Below are 14,582 nucleotides of genomic sequence, written 5' to 3' on the forward strand. Positions count from 1 at the left end.
GACAGTCTCCTCTGATCAACAGCATTTAGTTTCTTATATTAAAGCATTACTAAGTTTAAACATTCAGAAAATATAAGTAAATGCTTTCACAAAGCACTTTTAGCTAAGTTTTTTCTTATTAAAATATTAAAAACTATCCCATTGAAAATCCTTCAGTTGTTGATCAATGTTACTATCCTATAATGTATACTAACTGGTTAGGAATTCACTTCTAACACTGAATTTAACTAATCTCTTTACAAGAAGTCAACTGATTTTTAAAAAATGTTTGTCAAAACTCAAATGAATTTCAGTATTTAATTGATTCACTTTAGAAAAAGTTCTTAGAGGAATATTCTTATATTACCTAATATATATAAAACACTTGGTTCCTTACACTTTGACTGGATTTCTTAAGTTCTTCTTATAATAAATGAATACATGTATATATACATATACAGAGAGAAAGCGAGACATTTTAAAATATGGCCACGTACAGTGTGGAAAAATATGACCAATATAATATTAAAAACAGTAAATTTAAACCAAAAAGAGAATTACCTTTTCCCCAAAATTTAAAAAGCTTTTTATTATAAAAATAATTCAGAGGTACCCCCTTCAGCCAAAGATTGGACAGGCCCATAAAACAAAACAAGACTAAAGGGGCACACCAGCCAGAAGCAAGGACTAGAAGGCTGGAGGGGACAGGAAAGCTGGTAATAGGAAACCCAAGGTGGAAAAGGAAGAGTGTTGACACGTCCTGTGGTTGGCAGGCAATGTCGCCAAACAAAATGTGTACTGACTGTTTAATGAGATGCTAGTTTGTTCCGTAAACTTTCATCTAAAGTACAATAATAAAGACAAACTAAAAGAAAAAAAAAAGTTCATGGTCATTGTTTAAAAAAAAAAAAAAAGATTAGACAATACTAAAGTACTGTATTAAAACTAAACTTTCATCTAAAGTACAATAATAAAGACAAACTAAAAGAAAAAAAAAGTTCATGGTCATTGTTTAAAAAAAAAGATTAGACAATACACATAGGCCCAAAGTAGACCTATGAGTTGAAATCAACGCAACGGCAATTTTTTTCTTTTTAAAGTAGACCTTGGGGGCAGCAGTGGTTCAGTGGTAGAATTCACACCTTCCATGTAGAAGGCCCAGGTTTGACTCCTGGCCAGTGCACTTCACGTGCATCTCCCTACCTATCAGTGGTGGTTTATATGTTGCTAGAAAGGCCTGGAGCTCTACTTCCAAAAACTAGCCAATGAAAACCCTCACAATGGTCTGATCCGCTACCAATCGTAGGGATGGGCAGGGCCAGGTAACATTTCCTTCTGTTACACATGGGGTTGTCATGAGTAGGGTGCCAACTCAACAGCTGCTAATATCAACAAAGTAGACCTTGAAAATCTCTCATAATCACACCACTCAAAGATAACTATTTTTTAAAAATAATTTTTATTGTGCTTTAAGTGAAAGTTTACAAATCAAGTCAGTCTGTCACATACAAGCTTATATACGTCTTACTCCATACTCCCACTTACTCTCTCCCTAATGAGTCAGCCCGCTCCTCCTTCCACTCTCTCCTTTCATGACGATTTTGCCAGTTTCTAACCCTCTCTACCCTCCCATCTCCCCTCCAGTCAGGAGATGCCAACACAGTCTCAAGTGTCCACCTGATACAAGTAGCTCACTCTTCATCAGCATCTCTCTCCAACCCATTGTCCAGTCCCTTCCATGTCTGATGAGTTATCTTCGGGAATGGTTCCTGTCCTGGGCCAACAGAAGGTTTGGGGACCATGACCTCCGGGATTCTTCTAGTCTCAGTCAGACAATTAAGTCTGGTCTTTTTATGAGAATTTGGGGTCTGCATCCCACTGCTCGCCTGCTCCCTCAGGGGTTCTCTGCTGTGCTCCCTGTCAGGGCAGTCATCTGTTGTGGCCAGGCACCATCTAGTTCTTCTGGTCTCAGGATGATGTAAGTCTCTGGTTCATGTGGCCCTTTCTGTCTCTTGGGCTCATAGTTATCATGTGACCTTGGTGTTCTTCATTCTCCTTTGATCCAGGTGGGTTGAGACCAATTGATGCATCTTAGATGGCCACTCGTTAGCATTTAAGACCCCAGATGCCACACTTCAAAGTGGGATGCAGAATGTTTTCATAATAGAGTTTATTATGCCAATTGACTTAGAAGTCCCCTTAAACCATAGTCCCCAAACCGCCGCCCTTGCTCTGCTGACCTTCGAAGCATTCAGTTTATTCAGGAAACTTCTTTGCTTTTGGTCCAGTCCAGTTGAGCTGACCTTCCCTGTATTAAGTATTGTCCTTCCCTTCATCTAAAGTAGTTCTTATCTACTAACTAATCAGTAAATAACCCTCTCCCACCCTCGCTCCCTCCCCCCTCTCATAACCACAAAAGAACGTGTTCTTCTCAGTTTATACTGTTTCTCAAGATCTTATAATAGTGGTCTTATATAATATTTGTCCTTTTATATCTGACTAATTTAACTCAGCACAATGCCTTCCAGGTTCCTCCATGTTATGAAATGTTTCACAGATCCGTCACTGTTCAAAGATAACTATTGTTGATCCTTGTCACCTTCTAACTTCTAAGACCATTTATTAGTGTTGCCTATTCTAGAGCTTCATATAATGGAATTATGCAGCATGTACTCTTTGTACCCAGCTTCTTTCGCTCAGCATAATGTCTGTAAGATTTTTCCATGTTGTTTACGGGATAAGTAGTTTATTCCTTTTTATTACTAAGTTGTCCTCCACTGCATTACTATGGCACAATTTGTTTGGTACAGTCTCATGTTGATGGATTTTTGGGATGCTCCTGCTTTGGGTGACAGCAAAAAAGCCTTCTATGAACATTTTTGTCCAAGTCATTTTATGGACTTTTTTTTTTTTTTTTTTCATTTTTCTTGGGTAAACACCTAGGAGTAGAACTGCTGTGTCATAGGGAGATGTACATTTAATTTTATAAGAAACTGCCAACTAGCTCTCCAAAGTGGTTGCTCTATGTATTGTTAGCCTTAAGATATTTGCACATTCACATCCAGGTAAAACGAATCATCTATTGAAATCCTAGAAAACACAAGTGTCTGCGAGGAGTTCCATGGGTGTAACTTTCCACTCTTTTCCACGTAAGAGAATGCAGAGGCAACATCAGTTTGCATATTTTTCAGCGGCATATTCTTCCAGGATGTTAGCCATAAACCAATGACTGATAAATGGCATTTTAACCTAACTTTCTAGTCAATTCTATTACCAAACATAATCTGTAATGCATATTATCTATAATCATTCTTTTAAAAAGTTGTGAAATGTTTACCCTGGAACTTCCCACTCTTATGGAGGAAAACAATCAGTAAAAGCACAATTTTCATTCTGTTGCCATAGTTTCTGCTAAGCTGCACAAATGTAATTGCACAGAGCATGTGCTTAAATCTTTTGATTAGATACAATGATTCACTTGTGTTAAAGCTAAGAAAAGGCTTAATTTAAAAGCACTTTTATAATTAAAAGTAGAAATAAAGAGAATGATGTCTTTGAAGCCATTTCAAACGTTTCTTAGCATATGACTAAGGCACTCATATATCAGATTTTACTCAATGAATTAATCATTTATTAAACCAGTAATACGATAAAAGAAATTTAATACCTAGGCTAATGGAGTCTGCTGATGACAAGGGGGATATCATTATTACGTGAAGCTAGTTAGAAAAGCTCACTGAGAATACAGTTCTTCACTCACTCACCCAACAAACATTCACTGGGTGCCAGGTCCTGATTTTGGAGCTACGTCTTCAGCGAAGTATAGGATTTAAACTGGTAAAGAGGAGGAGCTGGTACGGGAATTCAAAGTGAGAAGAACAGTAGGAGCAAAAGCGTAAGTGAGAATGAGTACTCTCCTAGTAGAGAATAATAAGAGGATTGTTTTAATTAGCCATAACGGGTTTATGTGGAAAAAAACAGTAAAAAAATAAAATATTAAGTAGTTACATGGAACCAGCTGATTCAGAACCTGGAATGCCAGGCTAATTAGTTTCAATCAAATCCATAAGCAGTGACGGTTCTTGACATAATCAAGGTAAGGTTTTAGGAAAATCACTCTGGCAGCAGTATGCCATGGGAATAGAAGCAAGAAAAGGCTATTGGCAAAAGGGGATGACGCTGTTACAATAAATATGTGTGTGGTGACCAGGGTCTGGTCAGAGTAGAAACTAGAATGAAGAGGAAGGATGAACCCAAGAATCACTATAATGTTCACATCAAGAAACATTCACTTTGGAGAAACAAATCACCAACTTCATATGGAAGGGAAAGAAGCCCCGGATAAGTAAAGCATTACTGAAAAAGAAGAAGAAAGTGGGAGGCCTCACTCTACCTGATTTTATAACATATTATACAGCCACAGTAGTCGAAACAGCCTGGTATTGGTACAACAACAGGCACACAGACCAATGGAACAGAAATGAGAACCTACATATAAATCCATCCACATATGAGCAGCTGATATTTGACAAAGGCCCGGTGTCAGTTAATCGGGGAAAAGATAGTCTTTTTAACAACTGGTGCTGGCATAACTGGATATCCATTTGCAAAAAAAATGAAACAGGACCCATACCTCACACCATGCGCAAAAACTAACTCCAAGTGGATCAAAGACCTAAACATAAAGACTAAAATGATAAAGATCATGGAAGAAAAAATGGGGACAACGTTAGGAGCCCTAATACAAGGCATAAACAGAATATAAAACATTACCAAAAATGATGAAGAGAAACCAGATAACTGGGAGCTCCTAAAAATCAAACACCTATGCTCATCTAAAGACTTCACCAAAAGAGTAAAAAGACCACCTACAGACTGGGAAAAATTTTTCAGCTATGACATCTCTGACCAACGCCTGATCTCTAAAATCTATATGATTCTGTTAAAACTCAACCACAAAAAGACAAACAACCCAATCAAAAAGTGGGGAAAGGACATGAACACACACTTCACTAAAGAAGATATTCAGGCAGCTAACAGATACATGAGAAAATGCTCTCGACCATTAGCCATTAGAGAAATGCAAATTAAAACTACGATGAGATTCCATCTCACTCCAACAAGGCCGGCATTAATCCAAAAAACACAAAATAATAAACGTTGGAGAGGCTGTGGAGAGATTGGAACTCTTATACACTGCTGGTGGGAATGTAAAATGGTACAACCACTTTGGAAATCTACCTGGCGTTTTCTTAAAAAGTTAGAAATAGAACTACCATACAACCCAGAAATCCCACTCCTCGGAATATACCCTAGAGAAATAAGAGCCTTCACACGAACAGATATATGCACCCCCATGTTTATTGCAGCACTGTTTACAATAGCAAAAAGCTGGAAGCAACCAAGGTGTCCATCAACAGATGGATGAATGGTTAAATAAATTATGGTATATTCACACAATGGAATACTACGCATTGATAAAGAACAGTGACGAATCTGTGAAACATTTCATAACATGGAGGAACCTGGAAGGCATTATGCTGGGTGAAATTAGTCAGATGCAAAAGGACAAATATTGTATAAGACCACTATTATAAGATCTTGAGAAATAGTATAAACTGAGAAGAACACATTCTTTTGTGGTTACGAGAGGGGGAAAGGAGGGAGGGTCGGAGAGGGTTATTTACTGATTAGTTAGTAGACAAGAACTACTTTAGATGAAAGGAAGGACAATACTCAATACAGGGAAGGTCAGCTCAACTGGACTGGACCAAAAGCAAAGAAGTTTCCTGAATAAACTGAATGCTTCGAAGGTCAGCAGAGCAAGGGCGGGGGTTTGGGGACTATGGCTTAAGGGGACTTCTAAGTCAATTGGCAAAATAATTCTATTATGAAAACATTCTGCATCCCACTTTGAAGTGTGGCATCTGGGGTCTTAAATGCTAACAAGTGGCCATCTAAGATGCATCAATTGGTCTCAACCCACCTGGATCAAAGGAGAATGAAGAACACCAAGGTCACATGATAACTATGAGCCCAAGAGACAGAAAGGGCCACATGAACCAGAGACTTACATCATCCTGAGACCAGAAGAACTAGATGGTGCCTGGCCACAACCGATGACTGCCCTGACAGGGAACACAACAGAGAACTCCCGAGGGAGCAGGCGAACAGTGGGATGCAGACCCCAAATTCTCATTAAAAGACCAGACTTAATTGTCTGACTGAGACTAGAAGAATCCCGGAGGTCATGGTCCCCAAACCTTCTGTTGGCCCAGGACAGGAACCATTCCCGAAGATAACTCATCAGACATGGAAGGGACTGGACAATGGGTTGGAGAGAGATGCTGATGAAGAGTGAGCTACTTGTATCAGGTGGACACTTGAGACTGTGTTGGCATCTCCTGACTGGAGGGGAGATGGGAGGGTAGAGAGGGTTAGAAACTGGCAAAACGGTCACGAAAGGAGAGACTGGAAGAAGGGAGCAGGCTGACTCATTAGGGGGAGAGTAAATGGGAGTATATAGTAAGGTGTATATAAGCTTGTATGTGACAGACTGACTTGATTTGTAAACTTTCACTTAAAGCACAATAAAAGTTATTAAAAAAAAAAAAACATTCACTAAACACTTGTCTTGGGTGCCGAGATTATAAGCAAATGAGACAGGGTCCCCACTTTCAAAGAAAAATTAATTGAAATTCTGTTCCATTCCCCTCTCCCCGCCCTTGGCCTCATATCTAAAGTACAAGAAAGGCCAAGTCTGGTGAATGGTAGTGTTACTGACAGAATACAGAAGTTGAAAAGGGAAGTTTCTGGCTTTCAATACTGATTTCAAAGTGATGGCAGGTCATCCCAAAAGGGCTGCCATGTAGGCAGCTCTAGACAAGGAACTGAAGTTCTGCAAAGACTTCCTGCACAAAGTTATCGGCAGGGGGCCAAGGGCTAGTGCCTCAAGCAGAAAGCCCTCCAGGAGGCTACACAAAGAGAAAGGTGAGTCTTGATGATTACCTAGCATTAGGAAGCAAGAAGCAAAAGAAGCAGAGAAATTGTAACAGAATTAACAGTGCACAGAACCAAGGAAAGACAGGATATCAGTTTAAAAGAGAGATTATCAATGAAGCTGGATGTAGCAGGAAGGTGGAAGTGGATGACTGAGAAACCCTGAATTCAGCTGGATCAATGGTGATTTTTTTGAAAGAACCATTAATAATGGAAGGATGAGAGCAGAAGTCAGATTCCAAGAGCATAATGAAGGAAATGGTACTTTTCTGTGTTTTTTAAAATTTAAGGGAGTTTAAAAAATTAAAACAAATAGTTAAAAGAGAAAACACGTGAATTATTTGCATGATCACCTATCTTTAGCAGACATGTTTAGCACGACTGCTAAACAGACAGCAACCACGTAATGACCTCACTCCCCTTTGAACTCTGAAGTCAAAAAACACTGGCCGAACCCAAGTGGTAAAGGCCACAAGCTGGGAAGCTAGAAAGTTTGTGCCAGGATCAAAATGACAAACTAGCTGAAAGAAGTATGGGATGTGTACGGAACCATAATATCCTGGATCAGCCAACTGCTCAGTAACATCTGCCCAATCCAAATCACATCCAATCTAATGGGCGTCCAAGTGCCCACAATAAAAATCCAAGCCCCAACCTTAAAATTATACGAGAGGTGGGGTGAGAGGGGTATGGAAAAACAAAACACCTTAAAAGCAATGGATGCAGACAATTCTGTTCGAGAAATGGAGATACAAAAGGAAGGAATAGAGGGAAAACTAAAAAGAATCATATGCAACTTTTTTTTCCAAATTAGAAGCTACATAGGAGAGAAGGCCTGTGGACAAAGTGAATATGAGAGAGGCTGGAAAAAGTGGAGATGGAAGGGATGGGTCTTAAGGGATTGGGTCCTTTGGGAAGTAATAAATAACGAGGTCCAGGACAGAAGGAGCGAGAGAGAAGGATTAAAGAATAGAGAGAAGGATAAGGATATGTTAAAGTGTCAAGGATGAAAAAAGGACACATAGCTTTTCTAATGGACACAGATGTTCTCTGAAGGCAGTACCAGGGAGGTACTGCACTGAAGTGAGCGGAGGGTCCCTCAGAAATCACTGCCTAGCTAAAATATTTACAACAAAGGATAAAATGAGATCTATGCAAAGTTACCTTCAGAGATAAAAATCACTGTAAGCAAGACAAAAGGATATGAACTATCTTAACCAAAAGAACTGACATATCTAAAAAACTGATCAGCAGAAGATAGACTGGACAAAATGAAAACCAAAAAGCAAAATCCCCAGTTGGGTAGTATGTTTCCAGCCATGTCCAGGGACAACCTAATGAGTCAATTCAAACATCAGGTCCCCTAGGAAGAAACATCCCTATCATGGAAATGGCTGTAGCATGCCTGCAGCATGAGTTTGGCTGTTAGAATGCTTAACTGACTCCCTTTTTTTGAATTCCATGCTCACCAAGCAATCCAATTTTAATGCAGGAAGAATGCACTAGTCAAGGGAACACAAATGTTTCACTTATTTGCTTTTATTTCCCAGCATGGTGTCATGGATCGAATTATGTCATGGACTGTTGCAATGCATGGATTGTTGAATATGTCCCCCCAAAAATTGAGTATTAATTTGGCTGGGCCATGATTCCCAGTATTGTGTGGTTGTCCTCCATTTTGAGATTGTAATTTTATGTTAAAGAGGACTAGACTAGGATTGTAACATCCTTAATGAGGTTGCATAAACCCTGGTGGCACAGTGGTTAGGAGCTATGGCTGCTAACTAAAGGGCTGCCAGTTCAAATCCACCAGGTGCTCCTTGGGAGCTCTATGGGGCAGTTTTACTGTGTCCTTTCAGGTTGCTATGCGTTGGAATCAACTCGATGGCAACGGGCTTGGGTTTTTGTTTTTGTTTTTTTACTAAGGTCACATCCCTGATCCAATGTAAAGGGAGTTTGCCTGGGGTATGGCCTGCACCACCTTTTTATCTTTTAAGACATAAAAGGAAAGGGAAGCAAGCAGAGAGTTGGGGACCCCATACAACCAACAAAGCAGCACCAGGAGCATACCCTGTCCTTTGGACCTGGGGTTGCTGGGCCTAAGAAGCTCCTCAACCAGGGGAAGACTGATATGGACCTTCCTCCAGAGCCATGGAGAAAGGCTACCTCTGGAGCCGACTCCCTGAACTTGGACTTTTAGCCTACTTTTTTTACTGGGAGGAAATAAATTCCTCTTTGTTAAAGCCATCCACTTGTGGTATTTCTATTATGGCAGCACCAGATGACTAAGGCAGTTGGTGAGGTATCGCTGCAGTTTATACATCAATCATTTGTGCTCAGAGCTACAGCTGTATGCATGGAATCAGGCCAAGAAGGGCAAACATAGCACAACAATCCTGCACTGAATCCTACTTGCCACTACCAGGGACACTGCAGTAAGTGTACCGTGATCTTGTCAATGATTTCCTGATTTTTTTTTTTTTTTCCATCTCAGAAGAAAAAGAGAACTACAAAAAGCAACTCTGTGAGATTCAGTTGTGAATACAATAGGAAGTTTAGAAACCTACAGCTTGTTGCAGCTGGAACTGAAATAATTAAGCCATAAATTATAAATCTTTGCCCTAGAACATCATCAACTTCTAAAACTTAAAGTATCTGACTCAAAAATTTGTTCAATTTCCAGGTACTTAACAGATTTTTCTCTTTGAGACATTCGCTCATCAATTAAAAAAGGAAAACAGAGTTTAACAGGTTAATTAAAAAGTTCCTGTTTTTGGTAAAGAAAGGAGTTTCGGTCCTGGCCCTTATTCCCTATTCCTCAATAATTACTTTCATCTTCCCCTCTCTGGCACCTTCAATATTAAAGAAACCTGAATATTAACCTGTAATTTCAAAGTTCTGGTGTGAATAAGATCATGACACTAGGCCATAGACATTTTTCCCTTTTTAAGCTTTTCTTTTATTATGAAGTATAACAGAGAAAATCTCGGAGGAGGGACCGTGACTCCACCATCCTAATACTAGTGCTAGTATTTTCACTTTTGTGTTCTCCTTTCCAGCCTTTTCTTGTTGTACATGTATGCTAGTTGTCAGCTGGGCTTCCCAGACCCTTGTAATCTAGATTAAAGCCTGTCGTGTCATGGCCTGCAGAAGTCCAAACCCCCCTTCCCTCCACATACCACCCCAAGGTTTCTCTGAATTACTAGGAGGCCTGACATTCTCAGAACCCTCTGAGTTACTCAGGTACCATCTCTATTCTGCACTGCACCAATCCAGTCATGAAATGCAGGTCCGTCTTTGAGTTCCACAAAAGACAAAACCAAAAACTGAACACATTCCTTAGCACCATAGACTTTAGTGAAGATTTCTGGAGAGAGGAGAGTTACACACATCAAGACAATGAAAACAACGTCCTCAGAAAGAGCTGCTAGAAGGAGCATTCTTAATCTGTCTCTCCATCACCCATCCTTGCTGTCAAGTGGCCCTGACTCATGTTGACCCCATGCACAACAGAAAAAAATGCCGCCTGGTCCTGTGTCATCCTCATGATCAGTTTTGGATCAGACCCTTGTGATCCCTAAGGTTCTCATTGGCTGATTTTCAGAAGGCGATTGCAGGCTTTCCTTTCTTCCTCATCTAAGTCTGGAAGCTCTGCTGAAACCTGTTCAGCATCACTGACAACAGGCACGCCTCCACCGACAGATGGGTGGTGGCTGCACTTGAGGTTCACTGGCTGGGAACCAAACCCAGGTCTTCCCCATGGAAGGCAAGAAATCTACCACTGAATCACCCATCCCCCCCTTACCTTGCTTCATTGTCTTTGACTTCTCTCGTCTTCTTCCCTCTCCCCTCCTTTATCAGGAATAGAATCGACAAATCCTTCCCCTTGTTTCCTGTCAAGCAGCTTCCTCCTTTCTCTGACCTCTCAGCACCAGCTGACGCGCCCACTCACACAGGGTTCGCCACCCCTAAGTGAGCTACCATGGTAATTAATGCCCCAATGCAGTTTCCTCCATGTAAGGAATTCAGGTCCCACTGCTGTGATAACGTATTTTTCATCTCCTTATCTCTTGCACAGATGTCATCATACTCTACATGTAAGTCTACAGTCTACTAATTGGACAAACATACTGAATGCTTACTGTGTATCTGATACCGTGCAAAGAACTGGCAAGACTGGAGCAGACCCACTTCCTGCTCTCAGGCAGCTCAGGGTCCAGTGGAGAGACTCAGGCAAGTGAACCAGCCCAGGGGCACACTCTATCAGAGAGGTATGAGCTCAACAGAGTCCCAGGAGATCTGAAGATTTGGGGAAGTCAGGCAGCTGACAGACAGCACGGAAGGAAGAAAGTCTGCAGGTCAGAAGGAAAAACATACAAAAGCACCAAGATGACAGAGAACATGGCAATCTGGGAACCCCCAATTAGATGCAAGGGAAGGAGGGGATGAGAAGACACAGCAAGATCTGAGGCAGCGATCCATTCCCCAAAGACTGTGTTAGATTTGAAACAGTATATATTTTGTTCTGAAGGCAACAGAGAGCCAGTGAAAGATTTTAAGTGGAAGATTAGGACGACCAAACCCGTCCCTTAGAGGAACCATGCGCAGCAGTGTGGAGGAGGAGTTAGAAAAGAGCCGATCTGGGACACGGGAAAGCCAATGCACAGGTTGCAGCAACAGTCACGGCCGGAAAAGCTAATGGCTAAACTAAGGTACTGAAAGTAGGGAAAGGGAGGGAAAAGTAAATTTATTAATCTGTTACTAACACTAATAAGGAGTCCAGGGGGCTCCCTGGTTAAGAGCTTCACTGCTAATCAAAAGGTCAGCAGTTCGAATCCACAAGTTGCTCCTCAGAAACCCTACAAGGCAGTTCTACTCTCCTATAGGTCACTATGACTCAACAACACACAACAAGAGCATTACTACTACGCAAAAAGTGAAACATTCCAAATTCCTAAAATTATTAAATTCTAAATTAAAGAAAAAAAAAGTTGCCACTGATTCCGACTCATAGCGACCTTATACCCAGCCCAGTGCCGTCGAGTCGATTCCGACTCATATAGCTACAGTGAAATCATTAGCGTTCATAATGATAATCCCTTAAGTGACTGTGAGATCATAAAGCACTCTGGGTAAAAAAACAAGGTGAGATCAACTTTTAAAATGTTGGACGTGAACTGCATGCATCTGTCAAAACTTATCAAACTGTATACCAAGAAGAGTGAATTTTGCTGTATGTAAATTATACATCAATTTAAAAAATTCATGCCACACGGGTTAGAATCATAAAAATATTTTTTAAATAGGAATATTATAAAGAAGACATTTTCAGATTCAAAGATTTCCTTAGTGTTTAATTTGCTTATTGTTTTGCACTCGTCTATTTACTTACTGAAGTTAATTCTTACTTTAAAAAAAAATCACATAATTCTAAAGAGTAATATAAAGCTTCTAAGGCTTATTTTTCTAAATGTGCAGATTTTTGATACATCACACAGTGCAACATTTCAAAAACAATTTGCTCTTCATTTTATAAAAGCAAATTATTTGTTCATTAACGCATTATTTTCACATGCTGCAAGTTTTTATGTCTTTGCTCATTTAATGGCACATCACCATTTAACACACAGCTTTCTGTGTGTGTGTAGATGTGGTGAACATAAACTTTATGAATACTGCCTAAAACAATGATTGTCCATCCTGCCTGTGGGATTTCCAAATGAAAATGGCTGGTACAGTAGTTGACAATTTTACTGTAGTCAAATTATTTGAAAATTCACAATTATTATAAAACATATTGTTGTTAGGTGCTGTCCAGTCAGTTCCGACTCATAGCAACCTATGTACAACAGAATGAAACACTGCTCCATCCTGCAACATTCTAACAATCGCTGTTAATGCTTGAGCTCATCATTGCAGCCACTGTGTCAATCCATCTCATTGAGGGTCTTCCTCTCTTTCAATGACCCTCTACATTACCACCAAGCACAATGTCCTTCGTCAGGAACTGATCCCCCCAATAACATGTCCAAAGTATGTGCGATGCAGTCTCGCCATTCTTCCTTCTAAGGAACATTTTGGCTGTACTTCTTCCAAGACAGATCTGTTCGTTCTTTCGGCAGTCATGGTATATTCAATATTCTTCGCCAACACCACAATTCAAAGGCGTCAGTTCTTCTGAGGTTTTCCTTGTTCACTGTCCACCTTCCGCATGTGTATGAGGTGATTGAAAACACCATGGCTTGGGTCAGGTGCACCTTAGTCTTCAAGGTGACATCTTTGCTTTTCAACACTTTAAAGAGATCTTTCGTAGCACAGCTTTATTTAAAAAGAAGCATTAACTGAAATGCTTCATTTTCTGACTATGTCACATAATTAAATTTAGTATGCGCAAATATGTGAAGGAAAAGATCATTTGGAGCCCTGACGGCACTGTGGTTAGGGGCTATGGCTGCTAACCAAAAGGTGAGTAGTTTGAATTCACCACCCACTCCTTGGAAATCCTATGGGACAGTTCTCCTGTCCTGTAGGGTCCCTATGAGTAGCAATCAACTCGACGGCAATGAGTTTGGTTTTGGTATAGCACATCAAAAGGAATGTGTAGAGGTTTTTAAAAGACTTACTTTCAAAGGCAAGTTACCTCAGTGTTAGTTTATGTAACACTAACTATATGACAGACAGGTTAAAGGCGACCATACCTTGTAAGGAATCTAGATAAAGAACAGATCCACTGGTTACACTCAGCACAGCATTCCTTTTCTCAAGTTAAGTTACAGCTTCATTTACAATAGAAGCCGTGCTTCACTATTTTAGCAAGCAAAAATTAGACAGCTTGTGAATAACAAAAAATTAAACCATTATAGCAAGGCAAACAGCCCAGCTCCCAAAGTGCCTGCAAAATTGTTTTGATATTTATTAATATATTTTAAATTATACCTTTAATGTAAGGTATAAAATGGCTTTTGATAGTCCCGAGTAATATTCCCATGGATCAGATTTCAATTTGACATGAGAAAATACAGCAGCACTTTGTTCCTCCTAAGTCATAACCTCATTTTCCCACCACAATTCCATTGACACCTCAACACTTAATTCTATTGTAAGAAAGTACTTTATCAACACCCTTTCCTTTTTCTATTTTCCAGACTACATGCAGCTAATACTGCCAATTTGGTTTCTGTTAACATTAAATGTAGCGGCCTTGAATCAAATATCAGTTTGCAATAATTTGTCCTTACAGTTCTTAACTTTCATGGTGCTACTGCCAACTTGTTTTTCAAGAATAATGCTACTTTTCAAAAGATGTTAATTTTTAACTCACAGTAAACTGAAAAAAGCTATGAACACTGGGAACCAAAGAAACTAGATTGATCCTGTCTTGTCCGATCCTGCCTCTCCTACTTCAGTCCTAACTGTATTATCTTCACCACAACCATGCTCAAACCCCAATTCTGTGACTTAGAAGAAAAATAGAAGAGTGCTCTGGAGGGACACACAGGCACTAGAGAGCCACGGCAGCATGCTCCCTGCTGCCTCTCCTTGTCTCGTTTCAAGCATGAACTGTGTAACCCATTCCCCTGAAAATAAAGTAAGCAATTAACACT

At 40.1% G+C, this 14,582-nt stretch overlaps 1 protein-coding gene across 2 annotated transcripts in view; it reads right to left on the reverse strand.

Annotated features, from left to right (window-relative positions):
• RPS6KA5 (ribosomal protein S6 kinase A5) overlaps positions 1-14,582 on the reverse strand; it is a 203,778-nt gene that overhangs the window by 142,002 nt on the left and 47,194 nt on the right. Inside the window, exon 1 of one of the 2 annotated variants that reach the window (XM_023546495.2) lies at positions 10,784-10,808. The exons of the other annotated variant lie outside the window; for it this stretch is intronic. Within the exon in view, the coding sequence (XP_023402263.1) occupies positions 10,784-10,793 (10 nt within the window). The 5' untranslated portion in view covers positions 10,794-10,808. Of the gene's footprint in view, positions 1-10,783; positions 10,809-14,582 lie in introns of those variants that run through there. 2 annotated transcript variants of the gene reach the window in all.

Source organism: Loxodonta africana, chromosome 10 (assembly GCF_030014295.1).
Source record: "Loxodonta africana isolate mLoxAfr1 chromosome 10, mLoxAfr1.hap2, whole genome shotgun sequence".
NCBI classification, from domain to species: Eukaryota; Metazoa; Chordata; class Mammalia; order Proboscidea; family Elephantidae; genus Loxodonta; species Loxodonta africana.